The sequence below is a fragment of the Tinamus guttatus genome, unplaced genomic scaffold (assembly GCF_059628265.1).
Source record: "Tinamus guttatus ecotype Peru unplaced genomic scaffold, ASM5962826v1 Tinamus_guttatus_pri_ptg000115l, whole genome shotgun sequence".
Classification (NCBI taxonomy): domain Eukaryota; kingdom Metazoa; phylum Chordata; class Aves; order Tinamiformes; family Tinamidae; genus Tinamus; species Tinamus guttatus.
The window spans coordinates 10,301,968-10,327,848 of NW_028288649.1; the positions used below are offsets into that span (position 1 = coordinate 10,301,968).

The 25,881-nt window shown below is 39.5% G+C and overlaps 1 protein-coding gene across 8 annotated transcripts in view; it reads left to right on the top strand.

Annotated features, from left to right (window-relative positions):
• Nucleotides 1-25,881, top strand: part of SATB1 (SATB homeobox 1) — an 89,202-nt gene that overhangs the window by 40,869 nt on the left and 22,452 nt on the right. For all 8 annotated transcript variants that reach the window (XM_088521185.1, XM_088521183.1, XM_010218027.2 and 5 more), the window contains 4 exons: nucleotides 4,696-4,807; nucleotides 7,563-8,017; nucleotides 14,977-15,189; nucleotides 23,355-23,510. In XM_088521185.1, the coding sequence (XP_088377311.1) occupies nucleotides 4,696-4,807; nucleotides 7,563-8,017; nucleotides 14,977-15,189; nucleotides 23,355-23,510 (936 nt within the window). The remainder of the gene's footprint in view (nucleotides 1-4,695; nucleotides 4,808-7,562; nucleotides 8,018-14,976; nucleotides 15,190-23,354; nucleotides 23,511-25,881) is intronic.

Genomic DNA, 25,881 nt, shown 5'->3' on the forward strand with positions numbered 1-25,881 from the left:
ATTACCCTGTGTAAACAGTTTTTGACATCTGTCTTTATAGTTTTCGAGGAGAGGAAGACTTTGTTAAAAGAACCATTTTTATACAGCAGTCACCATTTCAGTCTTGCTTTACCTGTATTATGAAAGCAGATGGTCTGCATGTCTTTTGAATATTTATAACTATCAAAAACAATCTCTTGCTATTCACCCTTAGGCTTATGAGATGTCAGGACTGTTCTGGTTGAAAAAAAATCATCTTGGGTGTTTACAGAAAGAGGATTACATTAAGCTGAAATGACTATACATTTTCCAGTTTAATATTTGTCCATCAGCTGTTTAATCGTATTTAGATAATTGTGTAAATAAGTTGTTGCAGCCCTTGCCCCTTCCACTGAGCAGGCTCGAAGCTTTAAACACTGATGAATGAGTTGCAAAAAAAGCTTGGATTTTTTTTTCTCCTAGTTAAACAATCCAAAAGGCCTAAGTAAGTTTGGCTACAATGCTTCTTCTGAGGGATATGTTTCATTTGTGGAGGAATCCCCGATATCCAGTTCAGCTGAGTTGTTTTAGGAAGCTTTTGTGTCTCTTACGTCCTAACAGGCTCAGCAGGGAGCATTTGCCCTGTGCAAACACTGCAGCCCAACTGCCCCTTCATGAGGCATGAAAACAACCTCGTTCCACCCATATAAAAATAATTTTAAGGTTATTTAGGGGAAGTTTTGGGACTGTGGGGGTTAAAAGCTTTTTTGACTGGAAGCTGAGCAATCACTGATAACAGATTTTGCTGTGGTTGGTTGATTTGGCAGAAAAGCATGAACAGTTTTGGTTTAGATGATTGAATTAACCTGATTAACATTGTTTTTGTTGTCTTGCAAAAAGGACAACCGTATACTTTTAGCAGGGATCGAACAGTGCTTCACCTGGTTGGGAGCCCTGTTAGGGGAAGCGGTGGGAAATGCCTCCCTCGGAGCGCCTGCCGTGGTGGCTGCGGTGACCAGGCAGCCTACGGACCCCTCGGGTGCTCCCCAGGTCTTGCAGAATGCACCTTACGTTCGGCTCAGGCACATTGCGAAAGGCAACTGCTGCTGCTGTTTTATCAGTTTTTCAAATTTCAGGATGAATTCTGGCTAAGATGTAACATGTTCGCCCCAAAAGTTCCCCAACTTCTTTGCGAAATTGAGGTGTCTGGTTTTCCACCCTCTTGGTATTTAATCTTCCCGAGAGAGTGGGGTTTGGTTCCAGCCACACTGAGTGAACCTCAGCTGAACTTCAGAACGAATCTAGCCCTACCTCCACACAGTTGTTGGATGCCTAATTATAATTAACTTATTTGGCTAAAAAAAGAGCACTTGGGCTGCAGCAGATGGTATCATTCCAGAATAGTGGGATTTCTGTGAAGGTGGCACCATTTCAGAGTAGATGTTCTGATTCTCAGCAAAGGGCTGCAAGTTGCTGTTTTGGGGGAAGGGGTGCCGGGAGATGAGAAAGGGGAATTTGTGGTCTAGAAGTCTTGCGACTTTTTCAAGGAAAAACTTGTAGGAGAGATGTTAAATCTATGGATTTGTGACCAGTTTTTACATTCTATCAATTTTCTTTGCAATGCGTGAAAAGGAAATCGGAGTATGAGTGATGAGTATGATGCATTCAAATATGTCTGATACTTCTATGATATATTCATATTCCCTGTACATGGAAGGTGTCTGCCTCTGTGACATGCAGGTGTCTGCCTCGGCTATACTATAATACGATATGTTTTGGGTACGACTGTTCTCATTTTCATTATGGATAAATCTAAAGTGAGATGTGGGGAGCTCCTCATGTGCAGTGGTGACTTGGGAAAGAGCATTAGGTTCAGCATTCCTCCAGTCTAGGTCTTGGATCTCTGAAGACATCTCAGTCAGAGGTTTCAATCTTCAGGTTTAGACCCTGTGCGTAGTGGCCATTCATATATGTAAACTGCCACTAAACCATACAGGGATTGGCCTTTTCTAGTAGCTTTGTTTTGATGAACTCCAAAGAAAAACTCTGCAGACAGGAGATAGAAATCCATTGGCCAGCAGTTGATTGAGTCAGAATTTGGAGGTAGTATACATGGGAAATAATCTTGTTTTCCAGGCACATAAAAGGATTGCCTTTCTGGTAGCTGTAGACTACTACCTTCCAAAAATTTTGTTCTGCCACTCTCTATAGGAAAGTGCATCTCTCTGCACTGACATGACTGCAAGTTTGACAACAGCATAATAAATAAAGAATAGAAACAACGAAGTTCCATGTTGTCAAGTTATTTTCAGAGTTAACAAGGTAGTAATATTTCACCTGACTTGTAAAATTTTGCTTTCAGTGAATTAGTAAATAAATCATTGATTCCTCCTGATGAGGATTCCTCTTAGCGGAGGTAATATCACTTGAATGTTTATGTGAAGTGTTCTCAAAGAAAAACTTAATTTTAATTTAATTAATAAAACTATATTTTTAATTTTGAAATATGATGGTATTATCTGTGATGTATTTTTCTTGCTGCTTTAAAAAACTAGAGAAAAATGCTGATATTAGCCATCAGAGTGTCAAATTCACATCTTGTCAAAGAAGCTAGAGTTCTTAACAGTGTTTAAACAGACCGGTTGCCTGTTTGGTTATAAAATACAGTTACTGCATTAAACTTGTTCCCGAGAAAGCAGGGAATATCACAAACTGCCATGACATTGATATATCTTCTTTGTAAAATGACATGCATTGAGAAGACTAGGAAATTTTAGGCAAACATCATCATTGGTAATAAGAAATTCACTAAAATTACTAATGGTATATGTGTATTCATGCTTATTAAAACCATGATTTCAGGAGAAGATATCATAAATGTATAGAATCAAAATAAAAAAAAGATTGACCCTAAAATCTAAATTATAACCACAAAATATGCACAAGTTACTATGAGCAAAGTGGCCCACTAGGTGTGCAGCTCCCCATTCTGCACATGCAAATGCATGGTTGCATGTGCAGTTGTCCACATGCTTGTGTAATTTCTCAGTTTAGATTTGTAGGAGTAATTTTGAATGACGCCTCATGTATCATGTGCCAAGTTTTAAAATGGCTTAATTTCTAAAAGACTTCAAACAACAATTTTATAAGTATTGGGCATTAATGATACCTCTGCTCTACTGGAAATTGAAGGTGGATTCAGCTGAGCTTGGTTCAGGCCACTCAGCCTAGAGTTACAGTCAGAGATTTTGTTCTACTTTTATATTACTGACAAAAGGCTTCTAGCTAATTTCAGAAATGCCAGATTAATATCAAGGAATGCTAAGAATTTTGGTGATTCAGAAAAACTTAATAATAGCTTCCTGATGAGTAGAGGGTATCCACGCGTGGCATGAATAATACAGCCTCACTCTAACGGTCCTGAGGCTCCACAAATAGCACGTTACTGAGCAGCACGTTAGAAAACAAATGGTTATAATGAACCTCACTAAGATCAATAATCAAGGCACTTTTACTCAGAAGCTAGAATAGCCTTATAATAGGCAGTCTTATAGTAATATTTATTGCATTTTTACTCTAAACTGTTTCTTCTAGTGCTTATCACAGTTTGTATAACAAAGGGTTCATGCTGTACATTGATTTTACGACAGCACAAATATAGCTAAATGTTACATGCTGAATAGCAAAGAAACATAATAATCGGGCTTTGTCTTCTTGGCTGTCATTGTTTTCTCAATATGCTGGGCAATTCCTGTAGTTAAGCTAAAAGTAACTACTTTGCACACAAAAATCTGAAGGGTGGCAAAGTTCAGTCTACTGAAGTTACATTTACTAATCTTGTTGTTCAAACATCAGGAGTATAATTTTCAAGTTGGAGCAGTGCTTCATTTCACAAGGTTTAGTCTTAATCGATTTGGTAAGAAAATGTACTAGAATTGAAAGCTTTATGTGTTGTAAATTCAACTGTACTAAAATTGGCTAAAATTGAGCAGAAAGTGAAATTCTCACTGTTGCTATCTGATACCTCCAGAATACTATGCAAAAAAAAATCTTTATTGTTTTGTAATATATTTTACAGCTAATATTCAGTTATAGTATTAGACATGACAATGAGAGTTTTCTGTAAGCCTATTTCTGTGAATCATTTGAATATCATATTTAGGAAAAATCTGGGATTGTTCAGGTCTGTTATGTATGTGTTTTATCCTACTATAAACCACTTTGCTGTATCCTGCTATTATCTCATTCAAGTTAACTTTAGTCTTACGATTTTCTGGGTTCAGCTCTGTATGAAGGTCACATGAAGTGAATGGACATGGATGTTTTGGGTTGTCTGCATTTCTGAAGGCAGCATAACATTTGTCGATCTGTAAACTTCTGTGAATTTTGGAGGAATGAAATGAATTTAAAAGCAGAAACAGTACTAAAAAAAAGCGTTTTCAAGATGAAAATCTTCAGTTCTTAGCCCGTCCCATTGCCCAATGTGTCTTTGTGAAAAACTTTTTTCTTCTTTTAGTACATCTGCTTTTCCTGCTCCTGCTTATCGTATACCTTGATTTGTTTTAATGCTTGATTAATGAGTTTTTTTAAAACGCTTTGGACAATAGGATTAAAAATGCAACATTGTTCTCAAACTCCAGAAATAAAAAATGGTTTCAACAATTGAAATAATTTGTGCTTTGACTTGTACTGCTATGTATTACAGATCATTTTTTTTCTTTTCTCCTTTTCATACAGAGTATGATTTCTTCCATTGTGAACAGCACTTACTATGCAAATGTCTCAGCAGCAAAATGTCAGGAATTTGGAAGGTGGTATAAACATTTCAAGAAGGCAAAAGATATGATGGGTAAGCAAAAAAAAAAAAAAAAAAAAAAAAAAAGAAAATGTTGCCATGATGGTGGATACATACCATTATGTGTCACATTGAGGTCTGTCACATAAGTCACATAAGGAGCCAGGTCCCTTCCCAACAAGTTTAGGATGCTTTTGATGAGTAGATGTAGAAAGTACATATATAGTGGAAGAATTCATTTAAATAAATATTTGCTATTGAAGCAGCCAAACTGACGTGGATTGCCAGAGATGTAAAGCTGTCATTCTGTAAATGTAGAGATCTTCTACAGCCTGCAATAATTGTTTAAAAAACCTGTTCCTAGAAGTGTGACGGACTGATTTTCTTTTTAATGTATGATTTTTTTTCTTGTGCTAGCTAACGTATATTTAAAGAAACACTCTTCTATAACTGTCACTGCTTTCCAACAAGAGTGCTCCATTTCTATAAATTCACATCTTTCTCTAACCTCAGCACCCTGGTTGCCATTAATTTTAAGTAATAGTTGGGACAATTGTTTGCCTGTTCTAGTCAACATGCATAAATTACTGGAGAAGAAAAGTAGCAGCAGGAGCAGTAATTCTTTAATACCCTTTCTATTTCTGTATTCTCCATTTTAAAACTATTTCTTAAAACTTGTTAACATAACTTTGAACAGTTTATGTCAGAAAATTTCTACATAATTTTCAAAGGAATGAAGACATGGGACCTCACTGGGATGGGATTTTGGGTTTGTTTTAGCTTTCAGTATTTGAAGCAAAATCATCCAGCTACCAAAACGGGTTCCTTGCCTTTTACAGCTTAAGGCTGTAATGAAGACAATGCATCACTTTTGTGATAATTGCTTGAATTACTGTTCCAAGTGAATGGCCCGCTTGGGTTGATCTCTACTTTCCGCTAGCGAAAACAGGCGGCTTCTTTCCTTAATCTGCCTTTCACCGTCTGCGTAACGCTGAACCGCTCTAAAAGTTTATAGTCTTCTGAGATCATCGAAGTTCGGTGGTAAGACTTGGCTTGGTTCCAGGTGGTCCGTGTGCCAGCAGCGTGGCCACGGAAGGGGGGACGTGGCCATTCCCACTCCGGTGGCAGGGAGGCTCTTGCGGCGAGCGCTGTGCATGGTGCAAACGCTGCGGATGGTGCCCGCCGCACCACACGGAGCGGGCCGCGCTTCCTGCTCTGAGGAACCGGCTGCCAGGACGGGTCCATAGGCTGCTCCTTTGGGGACACCGAAACCAGCGTATATGAAATCTGGTGTGTGTGTGTGTGCTTGCTTCTGCATAACCCAGTGGGGCGAGAGGCCGATGTGTCCCTGAAGCCACGCTGCCAGGCACAGGGACAAGGAGCTTTGCCGAGGGCCTGCTTCCTGCGGGACACCAGACCTCTGTGCAGACCAACCTGCCTTCCCGCTCCCGGCCCATGGTGGAGGAGAGGGGGAAGGCAGGGGTGCAGCTGGCAGGCCAGGTGCCAGTTTCTTCTTCCAGTTCTCATCCCTCTGGAGGACAGGGTGATCTTTCACTGAATAACTGTTAATGAAGATCACAATTACTATGAAAAGCACAGATAACTGTTATTTTGGTTTTGGTTTTTGTTTTTTTTCGCTCTTTTAAATGACAAAAATGCTACAGCATTTCACTTCTGTGAAAATGCTGGATTTTTGCTTTTTAAATAAAAGCATATTTTGCTAAAGCTATTTCCAAAATAAAGTTGGTAAACTAAAATTGCAAACTAAGATTGCTAAAAATCTAGAACTGAGATTGTTTAAAATGAAAAAGTGGCATACGTTGACAAAAGTGAGGCACTTTTACATTAATCTGCAGTTATTGTATATCACCTTATTGCGTGCAAAAGGGGAGCTGGAAGAACTCTTGTAGTTTAAAGACGAGTGTTAATTAAAAAAGAGGGTGTGTCAAGGCAGATGAGTTAATATAAGAAAAAAAATCAACCATGTTGCAAGTCACTGAAAAAAAAAAAAGATGCATACATGGTTGCAAGATAAAGCAGCCCATCTGTGTAATTTACATAAATTATACTAGTTCCTAGCAGCCCCATACAATTGCTGCTGCGTGTAGAAATGAGCAGAGCATGGGAAGGCCCACACCCCGTCCTGCTTCTTGCAGATTTCCAGTGGCTGGGAGCCGTAGATAGAGAGGACTCCATAGGAGTGACAAAACTAGTCACTGGGGGCTTCCTTCTCTTCCTTTTCACAAAGGTCTGGGTGTGCTTTCCAATACCAACCTCCTTTTCTCTTTCTGTATATGCACTCACCATTTCACACGGATTTTCTGCAGCATATGGATTGCTTTCCCTTCTCTGGTCCATGCTGCTTTCCTAGTTGCTTGCCACCCTGGTCTCAAGCGCTTTATATCCATCGTGTGTATGTCTGCTTTCTGCAGCCACATGCTCATGTTTTCTCTGGCAATTGTAAAGTTGCACCTTGGGAAAGCACTTGGGAAAGTTGCTGCTTTGCCCTACATGATTTCCAGCATGTCCTTTCAGTTATGGTGTTTTGCTAGCTTGTCCTAGGGCTCCATGATGATGTTGAATTGTTTGTTGGGCTTTTTTTTTTTTTTTTTAAACATCTACTATGCCTTCCTGGGAAGGCAAAATATAGTAGCAGTGATGACTAGGATGGACAGTACAGTGAGCTTGGACATGAATGTGATACTTTATTTATTTTTATTAGCATGTTTTGTGAGGAGCATGAAGTGCACGGTTGCCCGTATGTCTCTAGTCTTATGTTGGCTTTTTCAATGTTTCTTCTCCACTGTAGTTGAGATGGATAGCCTTTCTGAACTATCCCAACAAGGTGCCAACCATGTCAACTTCGGTCAGCAGCCAGTCCCAGGGAACACAGCCGAACAGCCTCCATCCCCTGTTCAGCTTTCTCATGGTAGTCAACCATCCGTTCGGACCCCGCTCCCAAACCTGCACCCTGGACTTGTATCTACTCCCATTAGCCCTCAGCTGGTCAATCAGCAGCTGGTAATGGCCCAGTTGCTGAACCAGCAGTATGCAGTGAACAGACTTCTAGCCCAGCAGTCCTTAAACCAACAGTACTTGAACCACCCTCCTCCTGTCAGTAGATCCATGAACAAGCCGTTGGAGCAGCAGGTCTCAACAAACACAGAGGTGTCTTCCGAAATCTACCAGTGGGTCCGCGACGAACTGAAACGAGCAGGAATCTCACAGGCAGTATTTGCACGTGTGGCTTTTAACCGAACTCAGGTCAGTATTTTTTTGGTGTTCTTAATCTGAGAGTCTCTTCTCTTTTTTTTCCTTTTTTTTTCCCAGTAATAATCAGGAAATTGTTTATTACCTTGTAAGTCTCTCTCCTCATTTCTGCCCTGACCCTTAGCTCCTGTGGAAGAAGCACATTTCCCAGCAGTATCTCTGTTGGAAACATTACACAGATTTCCAGTGACCCAGTTTGTGGATATACCTGCTGTTCTTAGAGGTGCCTTCGTTCCTTTCCAATTGCCATGGTTTTGAATGGCTTAATCTTTGCTGGAAAGGCAAATGAACAGGTCCACGGCCTTCTCGAAGTCACTCCACATGTTGCCTTTTGTGTTGTAGAGCATAGTTATAGTGACCATATGCATGCATGGAGCAGCTATCTTCTTGGGTGCTCTTGAAATAGTCTTTTATTGTTATTTGCATTTACTTTTATTTTCTCTATCTCATGAAAATCTTAACACCACAACTCATAGGTACATTCTGAAAGGACCTTAATTGAAAAAATAAAAGTTTTATTTTTAGGTTTCATGTGCTTTTGCAGTTTGGTGCTTTGAGATTGCCGATGTCCACATCAGAGCATATACTTCAGCTCTTCAGTGCAGAAAAAAGCTTTAGCCCTAGCAAAGCTGATAAGTAACACTAAAATGTGTTATTTTTTACACCTGTTTTAGAAGCTAACCCTGTTATAATTTATTCTGCTCTATGAATTTAACTTAATGCCATGTTGCATGGAATTTAATCAAGCAGAAGTTACAGGAGAAATGTCAGTATATCCAAAGCACATAATAAGATCTCATTTAAAAAAAAAATCTGTTTTAACAGAAAATATAGTAGCATTCTTAATAAGAAGTATTTTAAATATATGTAAGTAAATTGGCTTTGGTTTCCACATTTTAATACTTCAGGAACAAGTATTTCTCCCTTGTAGAATACAGCAGGAAATTATAGTTTGGGCCTTGCTTGAAATATTGATGTTTCTCCCCGTATAGCTAACAGAATGGGAACCATTTCCAATGCAGTCGTACCACGTTTGCAGCAGCAAATCATTTGTAATCATTCTGAATTATTGTTGCCTTAATTTTTTTTACGTCCTCCTGTAGCTAAGAGGAAGTACAGACGTGGTGTGATTTCTCTGTGGAGCTGCGTGTGTGTGTCCATCTGTGTGTGTGTGTGTCTTCCCTCTTAACCAGGCACGTCTTTTATACATTATTTCATGGGTCGCATGTGTAACTTATATAGGAATTACTTACCTAAGCTCCAGTACTTGATATTTATATAAATAAGTACACACCATTATTTGTTGTAACTTTGTCTATTGGTAATATTAAGTATTGAAATTATAATAATTGCTTCAAGTTACCATCATCTGGGGCTGTTATCCTACCTGAGCAAAAAGCTGAACAAATAATTCAGAAAATAAATAATGCATTAGATACTTACTAGCAAAAAAGCAGCTTGTTTTCTCCCAGCTTCTTTCCCCCTCCAAATTCATTTGTTCAGGTTTTGTCAGCTAGTTTTACATACAGATTTTGATATGCCTTTTGTGCATGAACATAATTTGGTATTTAAAATACAGGGATGATTGGTTCTGACTGGACATAGAATTCATATGACCCAGCATACGAAGATGCCCCTGAGATAATACTAGTACCAGATTCCTAGGTCAGAATTCCTAGGTCAGATTCCTAGGTCAGAACTGGGTCGGGTTCCTGCTATATATTCTGATTCCTGATTACCATACATTAAAAAAAGAAAAGAAAAGAAAAAGAAAAGAAAAAAGACAAGTGAAGCCCCAGTGATTCCAGAGGAGTTTGTTGCCAGGTTAAAACTTGACATTTATACCCACAGCAACAGCGGAAGCCAAGGTATGCATATAGGTACAGGCATAGTGTTTTTTCTATGAAAGCATTTAGATTTGTTTTGCTTGCTGTACTTCAGAATTGGTAACAGCTTATTCAAGGATTTATTTAAGGATCACATTTAAATAAAATGAGGGTAACACTTCAATAAATGATGCTATTTTAGAAGTTATTTTCTAATATTGATGTAAAACCTACTGTCCTTTTTGGGGGCTAGAGCAAATAGTAATGCTTGTTTAAATTCAGCTACTGTTTTCTGAGATAAAAAGCTAACTCAGGCTTAACAGTGACATTTTTGAAACTGTCATAAGCATATTTGAGCCGTGTCCAGGGACCGTATCAGCTTTGAAGGCAGGAGACCTCTCTGAGATTGGGTAGGAGTTCTGTGCAAAAAAACCTGGTGTCTAGATATAGTCGCACATGAAGGAAGAGATTCATTTGCAACATAAAAATAAGGGAAGCAAGTGAATTTTAAACTGAGTGATGCAGCTTGATGTTTTGGCAATAAAACGGACTTGGGTTGAAGTGGTTGACGATGTTGGCACATCCTATTCTATAGCCCCACACTCCACAATGGGAACGCAGAATTTAGTAGGATTTTCGGCTACGTGGGGGGAATTCTACCAGTTCAGAGTGCTAATTCAGCATTTGGCCATGTTTTCCAAGGAGGCTGGAGGAAAAATGTGGCCTAGAAAGGTTTCTGCTTACTCTCTTGCTCCCTGCCCAAAACAAGGAATTGTGGTAAAATTACTTTTAGCTCTCTTTTCTTTTTTTCTTTTTTCCTTTTTTTTTTTTTCAATTATCATTTAGAGGATAGAGGTAGAAGAAAGTCCTCAGCCACATCTAAAAAAATTGGGTGTTCTTCATCTCTTCTTGGATCATTTCTCCCTAGCTTCAGCGTGGTAGTTTGGAAAATAGTTTGGAAAATGTGCAGGTCTTGGGAAGGGCTCTTGCAAAGACTGACTGGAGTCCAGTCTTCTCCTCTTTGCTGCTCTGCTCTGCTGCTTTCACTGCTTCTGCCACCTCTGACTATTGTCATTTTTCTGCTACCCACAAGTGGCAGATTGTCATCACAGGGTTTTGGACTAGTTCTCGGTGTCTGCCAGATGCTTTTCTCTGTCCTTTCTCCTTCAGCCCTTAGCCTTCTTGTTCAAAAAACTATTGATGAGAACACCCTTTGTTTCGGTCACATATAAGTGCCTTTTTTTTTTCACATGTGAAAACTTGTGTGTATTTAGGACAGTGCTCATGTGATGTCTGGGCAATTGCTACTTTGAGGGTGAACACTTGGATGCAGAAAACCGCTCTCTGAAATTTTAAAACAAAATCCAGGTTTACACCAACCACCTTCTCAGGCACTTTTTTTTCCTCCTTCCATTTTGTCTTTGGCACACTTCATTTTCCAGTAAAATGAAAAATGAAGATGGATTAATTCAAAATTGATAACAGTAATGGACCATCATGTAATGTTTTATTGAATTTGAGTTCTGTAAATTATGTGGTAGAGAGAAATTTGCCTGCTTAAGTATAACAGAAATTGCCACTGTATTCATATAATTCTTCGTAGTGTAATTTAAGAAAAAGCACACTATCCATATCACTATTGAATAAAAGGTAAAAAGGTGCTATTACACTATCATGACAGCTCTCCTCTTGCTACTAAGCGACATAGATGAATGTGTCTGCTTATAACTTACTTGGCAGGGATCCAGGCTCATGGGAGGAGCTTGCAAATAATCTTCCACCTGGACATGTGACTTCAGCCCCCTGCAAGGGAGACAGGCAGCGCACAGGGATGCTCTGCATATTTTGGGGAGGTTTGGGCAAATTGCGCTTTTCTTCTGTGAGCTTTGAAGTTCTGGGAGGCTGATAAAATCTATTGGAATCGGTGATTATGTTCAAAGAGGAGACAAACGGGGGGCCAGGCAGGCAGTGCTCATGTTCGTTTTGGCAGGCACTTTCGTTTATCTCCAGTTTTAAAGAATTCATAATTAGCTTTTGAAAGAACTGATAAAATTTATTGAACATTTTTGTGCGATTAGTAATGAATTATATTGTGATGATACGTGAACTTTTTTCCTCTCCCAAGTGAGAATTGGTAATATCTTAAAATACATTCCCAGTGAGAGAAGAATAAAAGGGAAGAAGAGTGAGGGGCGCTCTGTGCCCGAGAGGGCTCATCATACCTTTGCAAGGGGGCATTTAGCCTGTACAGTATCAAGAGAACACACCAAGAGTTGTATCTTGGCGAATCGGTCCAAGCCCAGTTAAATAAATAGTAAATCTCTGCCTGCCAGTATGAGAAAGGATTTGAGGGCTGAAGCTTTCTCTCTAAAATTTTCCTGCTTCATATTCTGTCATACAATCTTTAGCTGAATTTTATTGATTAAAAAAAAAAAAAAAAAAACAAAGAAGCACTAGCACTGAACTTGTGTTGGGCGCAGAGAAACTTCCCCCGCGCCTCGCACAGGGCCTGTTTCCATGTGTTCCCCACACATGTATTCCGATCCTAGGGTTCAAAGGCCCTAGAAGAAAACATCCTTCTCGCCTTCTAGCAGCCTTCCTGCCTCCGCATCCTCAGGCTACAAGTTGTAGCAGTGAGTAGGGAGGAGTGGGACCTGATTATGTTATGGCTTTTCTAACCACCAAGGCTTGTCCTGCAGAAATGCTTACACTGGCAACCACAACAGAAATACCTCCATCTATTTTCCTTGTGTATTTATTTCACTGAAGGGAGGGGAAGTTACGTGAGGAAAAACAGCCTTTTCTACTTCCTTAAGCTGCCCACTCTGTGGGAAAGGTTTATATCAGCCAATATTCTTAGTATGGGTTAGACTATTTTGCAAAGATACTTTCTGTTGTTGGCAGTGGGTTGTTGGCAGGAGTCTCCTCTCCTGCCAGTGATCTGTCCACTTGAGCTTTCTTCATTTTTTTTAATTATTATTATTAATCCTGCTGCACTATTCAGTAGCGAAGCGATCAGAGATCACATGCGTTTACACCTCAGCCCTACATCCTGTGTTATGCAGCAGCTTTGCCTTGTCTTCAGTGGCACTAAATCATTTCTGACACTCCTGGAGGATGGGTAGTATAACCTACCACTAGCAAACACTAAAAGAAGTGGCCTTAGAAGTATAATATATACTTAAAAGAATAACAGACTCCTATATAAAAACTTGCAAATTTGTTAATAAGTTGGTTTACTGTTGGGACTAATCACTATAAAAATGTTTGAAAATCATGATCCTCACAAATGCTATTTTTGTCTATGACTCATATATTCACCTTCTGAATAGTTTCTACCTGGACACCATAAAAGAGGAAACATAAGGAATAGTGGTAAGAAAATTTATTCCACCAGAAATTTATTTTTCTCCAGTCCAGTCCCCATCCCAATTGTGTTTGAGGTTCGGTGCTGGAAGCAGGATTGCGTTTTGGCTCCCCTTTCCCTCTTGGGCTGTTTGTAAGGGGCTTTGGCATCTATGAAAGGACCTTTAGGAGAGGTGATACCTTCTTTAGGTCAGATGTCACTGCGGAGGTGCCAGGGAGTAGAGCTGGTGCAGTAGGTTTCCATAGGAGGCACCCCCTAAGGATTCCTTAATCCTTAATCATGATTGCATCTCAGTTTTAGCATTTTTATTGTCTCTCCTCCTCCCCTCTCCACCCCTTGGTAAGGAATTTAAATGGAACTCTTCAAGAAAAAAGCATTGGGTTGTGCTATTTCTTCAGAGCAGCATGCACGTTGGCTTCACACTAGCCATAAGAGCCTCTCAGACCAACCCTCTCCTTGTCCCATCATGGCAACAGCATTTATTTTAAAAATATCATGTTTGCTTTTGAAAAAGTTATCTTCCTTGTCCCTACCTTGTCACTTCAAGGAAGTAGAGCAGTTTGTATATCTGACATATTTAAAAGGAGGATTTTGTGGAAGGAAAGGGGAGATTTCAAGAACCTGCTGACACTAAGGTTCTCATTGCAGTCCCAGGTTCATATGGGTGTCATAGGTGTCACAGATGACCATCCCTGCCCCACCTCTGCGCGCCCGATCCAACGGTTGCGCAGGAGACCTGGTGCGGCCTGTGCGAGGCCGCTGCCGCCTGCGGCTGCCTCGCGGCCACAAGGGCCCTGCTCGCTGCTTTGCTTTTGTTTCCAAGACTCCCTTTAACGCATCTTTGTGGGACTCCAAGTAAATGGACTGATGAACTGGGACCGCCATTCCCTCCCTGAAACCAGGGATAAGTTCCCAGACTTGCCTTCCTCAGCCAGTTGTTCCCTCGAGACAGTGTCAACCTGCAACCATTGTCCCAAAACTCCATGCAGTATTTTAGGTGCTTTTTAAAGGACATCACCACATACCTGGCAGCTTTAAGTCAAAAAAATATTTGCTACCTACACCTTTTCTAACAGGGCTATGGATAGGTTTGCTGGTTTTTGACTTCAGTGTCAGTTGCCAACCGTGAATTCTGTCACCTGTTGTTAAACTTATTAGTATGTTTGGTCTTGTTAATGGTCATATTCCCCTCTTAAAGCAAAGTATTGACATATAATAAATATGGACGTGAATCAGTTAAGCAGTGCTCTAGGAACACTATGTGTTTATCATCTCAGATTAATTCTGAAATATCGCTTCTTCCAAGGTACAATTTAAGTTGCTGGAAATGTGAAAAGCCAATTCTATAAGTTTACTACGTGTTTTTTGTTTGTTTGTTTTTGTCTGGGAAGCCTTAAAACAAGTTAGTGCCTCTAAATAGATCAATTTCATTTACTCCTAACTTCTCTGAATGTCTGGTGACTGTGAAAGATTTTATGGCAAGTCGAGCCAGTAAAAGGAAGGAGACCAATTAGGCAAATAGAGTTTATGTTGTATGTAAAACAGATGCTTAATAAAATTAGAAGTACAACTGAGGCACTCTGCTGCCTAAATTGTCATTAATATATTTTTGTGTGGAGTGAACGTTTGATGGTTCTTGTTGTAGACGTAGAGGAAAGGATCAAAAGGAATGGTTAGGGGTTGTAAAAACACAGAGCACGTTTTTCCAAAAGCTCACCTAGGCTAACTGTGTAGCCTTTCTTTCCTCCGTTCCCCTCCAGGGCTTGCTCTCAGAAATCCTCCGCAAGGAAGAGGATCCCAAGACTGCCTCGCAGTCCTTGCTGGTAAACCTTCGGGCTATGCAGAACTTCTTGCAGCTGCCAGAAGCTGAACGGGATCGAATTTACCAGGACGAAAGGGAAAGGAGCCTGAACGCAGCCTCTGCCATGGGCCCGGCACCTCTCATCAGCACGCCGCCGAGCCGCCCTCCGCAAGTAAAGCGCTCTCCGTGCCTCACAAAATTAAATTTAGGAAACATCTTGGATGATAGTAGCAGCTTATTGCTATATATTTTCTATTTTTAAGATAAATTCTGTAAATTATGGTGTCTTTTTTTTTTTTTTTTACTCCCCCCCCCCCCTTTTTTTTTTTACTTGCTCTAATGTTGTTCTCATGTTACAATTTGAAATAAGGAATTTGAACTGGGTGGGAATTAAAATAGAAGAATCACTTAGTATATCGTATTGCCTTAAAAATCATCTTCCAGGCAACTAAAGGAATAGAGAAGATAAGATTCCCCCCAAAAATGTTGGGCTTTCCTTCACTAAGTCAAGCCATTGACAACTTGCAACGCTCTTCTCGTTCATGCCTGTATGTCCAAATGGCATCCATTCAGTGACTCCGCTGGAGCATGCAGTCTTGCTGTACCCATGCCCTGGAAGACTGGGATATGTTCATTAACTCTTAATTCAGCCCTCACTCAAATTTCTGTAAAATCTAGTGGGTCTATTTGCTTAATGCTCCAAAACAAAACGATGCAATCTGTCAAGGAATCTTTAAAATTTATGCCGGTTTAGAGTGCATGAAAAATATGGGTGTCAGCCATAGGAATACATAGGATTTCCATGAGGAAGAAATGCTGCTGTGAGTGAAACACTCCAGAATATGGTATAGCTTCCCAGAAATAACCTGGGGCTCAAGGTTGTAGCTTTGCAAGGACAAAGCAAACTCATATATAGATATATAGGAAACATGCTGAATGCACAATCCAGATAAAATATGCAAAAATAAATAAATAAATAAAAGCAAAGTTTTAGGATGTGGGAATTGTGTGATGATACGAGTACAGAGCAGACCCTGACTAACCGAGACCGAGCTCAAGCATGTGCCTATGACTATGTTCTGTACTCGTTCTGAATGCTATGAATTCCCACAGATTATTTTTCTAAATTTTCTGCAGCTAATGGATGTTAAAGACCACACTAAAGGTAACAAATAACAAAAATGTAGGAAAAGGGAGAACAGAAGATCACTTCTGACCTGCTCTAGTACTTTTCGTGAGAAAAGGAATTTTTTTTGCAGAAGGCAACAGGCTGTGCTAATGGTCTAGTTTTGTTATCATTAACTGAGTTTAGTCTGGGAAATCCACTATAGATAGTATTCAAGATAAAGGATGAGAGTCTATTTACATAGTACTGCTTTAGTGAGAAATAGTTAAATACTGATAACTCTATTTAAAATAACATGTGAGTTTAGTGGAATGTCTGTCCCTGCTCCCACAGTCCAGGTAATTCAGAGCAAAGGCTAACCCTTCATGCTTAACTTATCTTTTTCTGCCAAGGTAGTGTCTCACTCTGTCTCAAGTGGTCTTGGGCAATTTCACAGCGAAAGAACAGAGTTAATTACAGGACCATCCAGAAGAATGTCAAGTCAGAGGTAGTCCTTGAACTGGTTTCAGTTCACACCTTAAACTATATAAATCCCTTGCAGCCAGAAAGGAAGTGCAACTCAGGTTTTTACAGACAACGATTACAGTATAATCTGGATTTGGGGAAGGGTTAGATCTCTCTGCTGCATTCTTGTATATATTTACATCACGATTTTTTAGTGAAAATCAGGAGTACAGGTAATCGAATAACATAGAGAGCCCAAAGTGAAGAAAAAGCATACAATTTTGTTTTGATTGTTTTTAACAGGAGAAACTGGTTAAAACTGAAACCTTATAGACTAATAGTTCTATAGCAAAAAAAATATTTTTCTATTTGGTATATTATTTTTGTCATGTTCTAAAACATACGTGCTTTACCTCGTGCGTGCATTCGTGCAGACCTGCACGTAGAAACCCCTGAGTTGGGATCCTGCGTGACTTTTTTAAGTGTTTTCAGAATCATCCTGCTATAAGCACGTGTAGCACTTGCCACCTGCTACTAAATGTTCTGTGTCCTAATTTTCAAAATTAAAATATCCATGTTAGTAACATAAGTGCAATACTTAATGCTTGAAACAAAAACTAAATTATTTTACTAATTGGCCTACCAAATGCAATTTTACAAATCATAGAAGAAATAATTTATAGTCACCTTACTGCAAAATTATTAATTGTGATGCTGTGATACTCTCTACTCTCCAAAATGCCTGATACTCTCTACTCTCCAAAATGCCTACATTTCATTGAATATATTATACTAAGGAAATAAAACTATTAGAATCCTAACAACTATAAAATTTATTCTAAGCAATTATTTAAAGTTTGCCATAGAGGAATACAGCATTATATTTTTCTAGCTTAGCTGTGAACTTTTGAATACTATTGAAAGACATTCAATAACTGTTCAGTAACTATTGAAAGACAAAACAGGTCATTTATTCTGATGACAGAATTTACACAAGAGTCAACATATCAACATATTTAACATTAAATCTTTAGACTAATGCAATATTTGAAACAATTAAACTATGAAACCATGAAAAATGGGAGCTAATACGCCACACATGAAGGTTTATTTTGCATTTGCAAGTTATCAGTTTCGGAAGGATGTGAAAATAAACATCCTGAAAAGGATCTATTTTGCATTTTTGTGTTGCCAACTGGTGGCCAGACAGTAGAGCAGACTTAACCATTTGGTGGCTGGGCTTGTTCTGTGCAAATTACACATGCTGTTACATGCAAAGCCAGAAAGTGTGACCTTGGGGGACTGCTGGGATAGTAGGGACTCACCAAGCCTAAATCTTGGTGCCTGAGTTAGCAGGAACTGTGTTCTATTTATCTCATTTTTACAGCATTCTTACTAGTTGCTACTTGAGCAAATGTGCCTGGATTGTTTCCAGCTATTTTTTGAAATCCTTTAAGAAGCTCTTTGTCCCCCATACTTCTCTGTTTCTTTCTACCTTAAACAAAAAAGCAAAATCTCTCTTTTTTTTTTCTTTTTTTAATTGAAATCATTATCCTCTAATGCCTGAGCTATCAGGATATGTGTATGGCCCCCCCGTGGGTCAAGCTGTAGAAGTCTGTTGCTATCTTCCACACTAGTGCTCTGACCATGAGTGGACAGTGGGCACAAGAATTGTTTCTTAGTGTTGTTCACCTTGTCACTTTCCTGTGACAGAAGCCCTGTGCTAAACTCTTCCCAGGGTAGTGGAATTTGTAAATGTTCACATCATCTCCAGCAGGTAGGGACTGCATGGATACACAGGTCAACTTCTTCATCCTAGAGGGAAGAGAAAAACCTCTTTTCGTGTTCTGTTTCTCCTATTCACATCTATTTATTCATCTATTTATTTTTATTTTATTTTATTCAATACCTTTAGCTTAGCACAGATGTCCTTTCTGGGTATTTCTAAGTCAAGCTCAAGTGATGACACTAGTGCATCTTGCATGGGAATGAGAGAGAGCTGGGAAACTTCAGGGACCGTTCAGTGTCAAGCCATATTCAGGGCTTCCCTGATGCCCACCAGGGGTGGCCTTTCTGCACTCAGGCCTGTTTCCTTTCAGAAGAGCAAATAATCTGCATTTTAGCAGAGCTGGAGAAGAATTTGCCCCCACAACTCTGTTCCCCAGAGAAAATTACTGCTAACTCTTTGGCTCACTGTCGTCCTGTGTAAAAAGAGAGTACATGTAAGTCAAAGGCAGAATATAATCTTAGCAAGACAGTGTTTTAAGAAGTATCCAGAAACCTTGCACGAGTCATTGTTCTGCATACTCAGTTTAAGAAAATCTTCATTTTCCTAAATATAATCCTGGCCTGCCCCTGTCTACAGATAAAACACCACTCATTCCTGCTAAAGCAGTTTCAGCTCTGGTCCCAGAAATATGATGTCACTCTTGGAAGGCAGGTGTTGAGGAAGACACTTTCTTGCTACTTTTTCAGACTAGTGACTCTCCAATTCAGGGGACTCTGGATAACTCCAGCTCCCACTAAACCTCGCTGTGGGGTTCTAGCATTCAAACATACACACGAGTCATACTTAGCCACCAGCAAAATTTGTATTTCTAAGCCTCTCAACAATTTGAGATTTAGGTTGATAGTCCTTGTGCCAAATTACATTTTAATGAAACTCCAAATGAACAAAATATTAAATGCAACCGTCTCCCCCTGCAAAAACCACCATGGAGGAGAGTTAATGGAAACACTGACACTTAACTATAACTGCACTTCCAGGCGCCACTGTAATAATGTAGTAGTAAACCTTGTCCTGATAAAAGCTATTCTGAAAGCAACAGCATTTATTGTACCTCCTGTGCTATTTGCAGAGCAGAACTGAAAAGTAGTTTGTTTTGCCTGGAATGAACTACTTTATGAATTTTAATGCACGATGTAATATTAAAAGCTAAACCAGGATTAAAGAAGATTTTTGTTTCCAAGCTAAAACGGCACTTGTGAGAATGTGTTATAAGAGATTTTTTTTGTTTCGGTTTCAAGGAGGGGAAGGTGAGCTTCCTTGTTGGGGAAGGCTTGTTCAGATTGGTTCGGCAACAGCCAGGCCTCTGTTTGGGAGACCTGAATGAATCCCGAAGTTTGCACTACTCCGATCAATCAATCCTATTTGAGGATAAAATACGAATCTGGGCAGGCCGGGAGGGGATGGATGTGTTATTTTTTTTCCAAGTATTTTTAAATTGCTAAATTGATTGTGATAGGAAGAGGGTCAAGCAAGTCTCTAATGCTCAGTGTTATAAGTTGGTAAAGTACCGCTTTCTTATCCAGTTAATATTGGCAAAATGCAGTCACTTTTGCAAACAATTTAGCTAATCTATAGTTTCTTTTGGAAACAGAAAATGTGGGTATAAGTGTGGGTGGGGTGAGAGGTTGTGTTTAAGTGTGGATGGGATGAGAGAATATATTTTGTTGTGTTTTTTCTTTCCAAAATGAATCTTTTTTCCACCTCCTCCCAAGTCCATAAGTTGCATTTTTTGTTTTGTTTTTTTTGGGGGGGCTCTTTTTGAGGAGGAGGGTGTTTTTTTCAACCCAGATTCAAACACCCTCTATGTTGAACCCAATTCTAAGTTCAGCACAACAGAATAGCTGCTTGCTGTGTACCAATTATGAAACAGTCTTTTGTACAGATATCCTCCAGGAGGTTAATTAGCGTTATTACATGGTACTTATCAGACCAGAGCCGGCCAACGGTCCATCTAGTCCAGCCACAGTCTATACCTGATCTTTAAAAAGAAATTGTTAGGAAGCTAGGGAAGAATTTTTATACCTGGCCTACTACTAAAATTGGAGAGAGAGGGGGCGTGGTTGTGAACAGCGACTCTTGATAGTCCCCAAGTCGCTCATTTTATAACTTCAAGAGTTTCACCGTCCTGAAGGTCTTTGGGCTAATTTGGCATTTTGTTGGAGATATTGGAGTTTTCTGTCGCTCACTTCCCTATTCAATATCAACAGAAGGATTTTTTCTTCTAGCTTAGTGATACAGTAGATGCTGCAAAGTTGAGCATTGTGTTGTACCTGTAGAAAGATAAATAAGATTTGCCTACCAGAATTTGCCTACCAGGATGGGTGTTTTCAGTAGTTCCGCTGAGTTAAATGCATATCCGTATTAAAGTGGGCATTGACCAGTCTGGACAAAGATGCATGACACAAATTGTCACCAATGTTGTGTGTGAGCCTTAGGCTTTGACAGCCTGGGTGTTCACAGGTCAATGAAGTAGTCTGCAAAGCATTGCTACAGCATGGAGCTGTTTTTTTGAAGCCGAGTAGCAATCAAACATACATCACGCTTATGGAAGAAGAGACTGTTCGATCAGGATCTCAAGACCAAAGCATTTCCTTCCCCAAAGATACTGTGGAATTTCATGTTTTAGCTGCATATCTTCATCCTCTTTTGATAGCCCCTAAGGACTATCAAAGATTGATTACAAGTTAGGAGTACCTCATTTGCAAGCACTGAATTAACTCTGATGGAGTTTAAACGTGTGGTCCAAGAGGATGTGTTGACCACAAAGCCATTACCTTTTAATTTTCTAATTTAGCTTAGCTTACTTTTCACATGAAAGCAGTGAAACCTATCTCCAGTAATATATTACAGTGTACTGGAGTATATAACATTGGCATTGGTTGTCAGTTTTCTTCCGGTGGGTCCTTTTCATTTAGAGGTTATAAAATTGCCACTTATTTTGAATTTGCAAATGGTTATGCTGTGCAGTATTCAGGAGATGTACCTGCTCTTGCTGCCCAAAGCTAATTTGCGCAGAACGAGGCAGGTATCTTCCCACCCTGCGTTTTCTCTTGAAGAATGGAGGTTCACGGTGTGGCCCTCGTTCCTGGCTCGCAGGCATCTCAAATGTTCCTGCTGGTCTAGGCCCACTATATCATATATGAAATGTCACTTCGCTCTTCAGGTGCTTGCCACAAGCTACAGAATGTTTTTAAATGAAAACAAGCCACATGATAGACTTGACAACAACCACCTGGCATTTTTCTCCATTTCTTGTGTCATTTAGTACTCCATTTTTTTGGCCACTAGAAAGTCCCAGTGCCTACCAGTAGGAGGCAGGTGGAAGCAGCTACCTATGATTTGTTCTCGCTGAGGTTTTTCCATTTGCAGCTGATAGGCAGGTATCAGCACTGCTCCTCTAACACCTGATAGGCAAATCAGGCTCAGCAAAAGTGTCATGCCCTCATAGGTTCTGGACTATTTTATTTTAACTTAAAGGTACCGTGGAGGATACTTACCATGAATTAAAAATGACATTTCAAGGAAAAAATGACCTGGTGGTTTGCCTAAGTATGTGTCTCACCCAAAGCCTTTGACTCACACATGAGATCCCATGACAAATGAAAGCTCATGCAGAGTGAGATTAAAAGATGATTTATCCTGTCATCATCTTTCCCTTGAAACCCTGAGGGGCTTCAGAGCACAGGAAGGTGCTGACTTGCCTTGGATTAAACTGATAGTGAAACTGTGGTTTTGGACACATCCCTGAGAATAGGCTGAATCACCCTCTGGATGTACCTTGCTCTGTCTGTTAACTTTAGAGGTAGCCTGAATGACTTAGGCTATGCATCTAACTTCCAAATGGCTAAACTAATGGAGCTCACAACAGTTGCAGTATGAATCAGTAGGTTTGAATCAAAATCAAAAAGCTGGATTTTGCATCATCACCTTGTGGATTCCTGGCAGAAATCCAGTCTTCTCCTTCACCTCTAGGTCTGCTACTGTCAGGCAAGAATTGCCTGTATAGCTGCTGAAGAAAACTGTTATGTATGGAGGTGATATTGTAGGGATATTCTTGGAAAAATCTTGAAATTCCTGCTGATTTTTTTGCCCCTCTCAAAGTGTACTGCAGAAACTGCGCTGTAACCTTGGTGGGACGCTTCTTGGTGCTGAAGCATCAATTCCATAATTTCCAGAAACTTTGTGATGAGGCAGAGGGTGATATTCTCCTGTGCATCATACCACCACCAATATATTTTTCTGGTTTTCCTTTACAATGCACATGCAGCGAAAATAAAAGTAGTAGTGGAGTGTTGTCATGTTTTCATTCTTTTTATTTTTAATTTTATTTTTAATGGGACTGCAAGAAGAATAAATATTAAAAATAGATTTGATGCATGTAAACAAAACACAAGACTTAATAGTTTTAAGGAAGCCCTATCTTGGTTTTGTGACTGAGTATATTTAAATAGGCGTTTTAAAAATAGCTTAAAAATTAAACTGATAACAAAATAGTTAAAGAGAAATTTAAACCTAAAATGGCAACTTTTGTACACTATCATGCATTTTGATGCACTGGATGCAAGGCATGAATTGAGATGTACCTGTGCTTTTATTTTCCTTTGAGATTCTTTTATGCTGTAGTTACAATTTATACTTAATTTGTGGGGCAGAGGACTCATGTAAGGATTCACAAATCTCTCCAAGGCTGTTTGACAGGTTTCCACTTAACTTATTTTATGACATTGAAATTCACAGTGGTTAGCTGACAATATTCACATTTCAGCTGCATTCACCTGTTACAATATGCTGAATTTTTTTGTTTCACATTTGCCTGAACTGTGGAGAACTTATAATGTTGAATTTCTGAAATGCTGGAAGAGTATCTGAAGAGGTTTGAATAAAAGGAATAAAATGGAAGGGGTGACTACTGGGAGGAAGGGGAAGAGAGTAAAATAGCTTTTTTCATAATAAAAAAGTCTCAAAATATATTTTCTAGGTCAAAACTGCTACTATTGCTACAGAGAGGAATGGAAAAACAGAAAATAATTCCATGAACATTAATGCTTCCATTTATGATGAGATTCAGCAGGAAATGAAGAGAGCTAAGGTGTCTCAAGCACTGTTTGCAAAGGTGGCAGCAACCAAAAGCCAGGTAAAGTTTCCCAGGCGCGGCGGCTTTCATTTCCACCTGGTTTGGATCTGTTTTTGTGTGAGCTGTAATGACTGCCCGGGTTAGCACGACAGCGCAGGGCCGTGGCTTAGAGCTCTGTGTTGAGTCTAAAGATAACGCATGCTTGCCACTCACTGCACCCAGCTGAGAAGTGGCTTCCTGAGCTACTTCTTCCCTCTTCCCCATCGGGGAGATGCGTTCGTTATACGCTTGCGGGTGTTGCACAGCTCCGAAAGCATCCGCTTCATAAATTCATAGTTGGTGTGAATGAGGGAAAAGCCATGCGCGAGTTGTACGTATTGCCGCAGAATTAGTCTGGCGGCCGCGGGGTTTTGCAGTTGCACGGGCTGGTAACCAGGAATCCTTAGGGGGGTGGTTTTGGTGAAAACGGTTTGTTAGAAATGGAGCCTGGTGAAAAGGACCTGCTCCTGAGGATGTGTCCTGGAAGTGGGGCAGACATCTGAGTTGATAAAAAATGCAGTCATCCAAGTTAAACCTGAGGAAACATGTCTGATCTTTAGGGACTACAAAGGCTGCTTGGTTACTTGTACATGTGCACACACATACGTTGCATAATCAGTTTTAAGCCCTTGTCGTGCAGTGCACTACTCTTTTTTTCCCTTTTTCAAACAAAATATTTCTGACAAGTTTAGTGGCAGGAGAGGGAATTAAGCAAGCGAGGTCTTCTCTTGTTGCGCGTGCTTATCCTACGTTGCATGTCTCGTGAGGAAGTCTGACAGTGTGTGGAACTGTGACCTAAGTGACAATGTACCAAGCAAGCAAAGGAAAAGCAAGTCAGAAAAATGGGAAAGATGAGATCCATGGTTTTATGAAACTTGAAAGAAATGTTAAAGGTGCCAATGACTACAATGTTAAATTTTCATGTTAGATTAAATGTTAAGTTCACTCAGTCATCTTTTTCCTTTACGTTTCTAATACGGCTTCGTAGAGAAATTCAGTATCTTCCAGTTAAAGCAGGTAACGATCAGGTAGCCTAGTGTTTCTTGGGCCTTCAGTATTTCTGTGCCTCTTTGCTTTCTAATATTATTTAACTTTTGACTTCTATAGTGTTCACATTTTGGAGATTACACCATTTCATTGTACAGAAAGGATGTTGTCTCTTAAGTTATATGCTATAAGGAACATTTAAAGGGATATTTTGGAAATGTTATATCAAAATGATTAAACTCAAGCTGTGGACTGTAAAAATTATAGCTTTATAGGCCACATGCCTGCCTACCCTTCAATCACTGTCAAAGTGATAATTTCTACAATAATATGTTTCTTTTATTGTGGGATTCTAAACACCAAGTGCTGTTTAAACATTAAACTGAATTGTTTATGTTAGTGCTGTACTCAGTGTGTCATACATCAGGCCACTATAATCTCCCATGGAATGTAAAAATTCTGTCATGAATCATGGCTTGTATATCGGAAATTACTGTAATTTTGATTGGAAATTACAGGGCTCTTGAAATGTTTCTAATTATGATAGAATGTTACTGCAGCTTCCAACCTGTGTGCTCCTCAGATGTCTTTATTTACATGCCAAGGCTAGGAGTTAGAGGATTGTCTGCTTTCTACACCTTCCCTTTCCCTCAACCACACTCGGCAGAGTTACGGTGTGAATCTGATCTATCAGCCCATATGATTTTGATAAGATTTTATTTGTGTGATAATGTATTTATTGAAGTACATAGTCTTAAAATTTTGAGGCAGGACAGCTCTCCTGAAGCGGATTGTAAAAGATACGAGTAATCAAGGCGAGGCATAAAATCTTCCAGAAGATGAAGTGACTTTTTCTTTTTTTTCTTTTTTCTTTTTTTTTTTTTTTGTATGAGCATTGGTATAAAATTAAGAATTTTGAAACAGCTATGTTTTGAGTATACAAAGTAAATGAAAGCAAACACCCAGTTCTCTTCATGTTCATTGTGGAGATTAAGCCCTTATCCTCAGAGGTTACTTTGCTCCCAGATTTAAGCAATGTAATGTTAATTTATGTATTTAAGCAAGGTTTCAAGACTGACACCTTCCCAAGGATAGAGTAACAGTCTGTAGTTAGCCAACGTGCCATTTGTAGTAGAAATCTGCTTCACAGAAATAACCCCAGAGGTAAACTGAATGCGTTTGGTTTTCTCTAACCATTTGACTGCTAATCAGGCAGTCAATATTTTTTTAAATATGTAGCAAGCCACGTATGCTGCAGGCAATAGCTGTCATGTAAGAAATTCTATACTGGAGCTTTCCTACAGTGCAAAGGAGAGAGCTATTTGTTAGGGAAAAAATCTTTCCTACACACACAGAAAAGGAGACTTGTCTTAAAGGTTCTTTTAAGAGGCTCTTAAATGGTTCA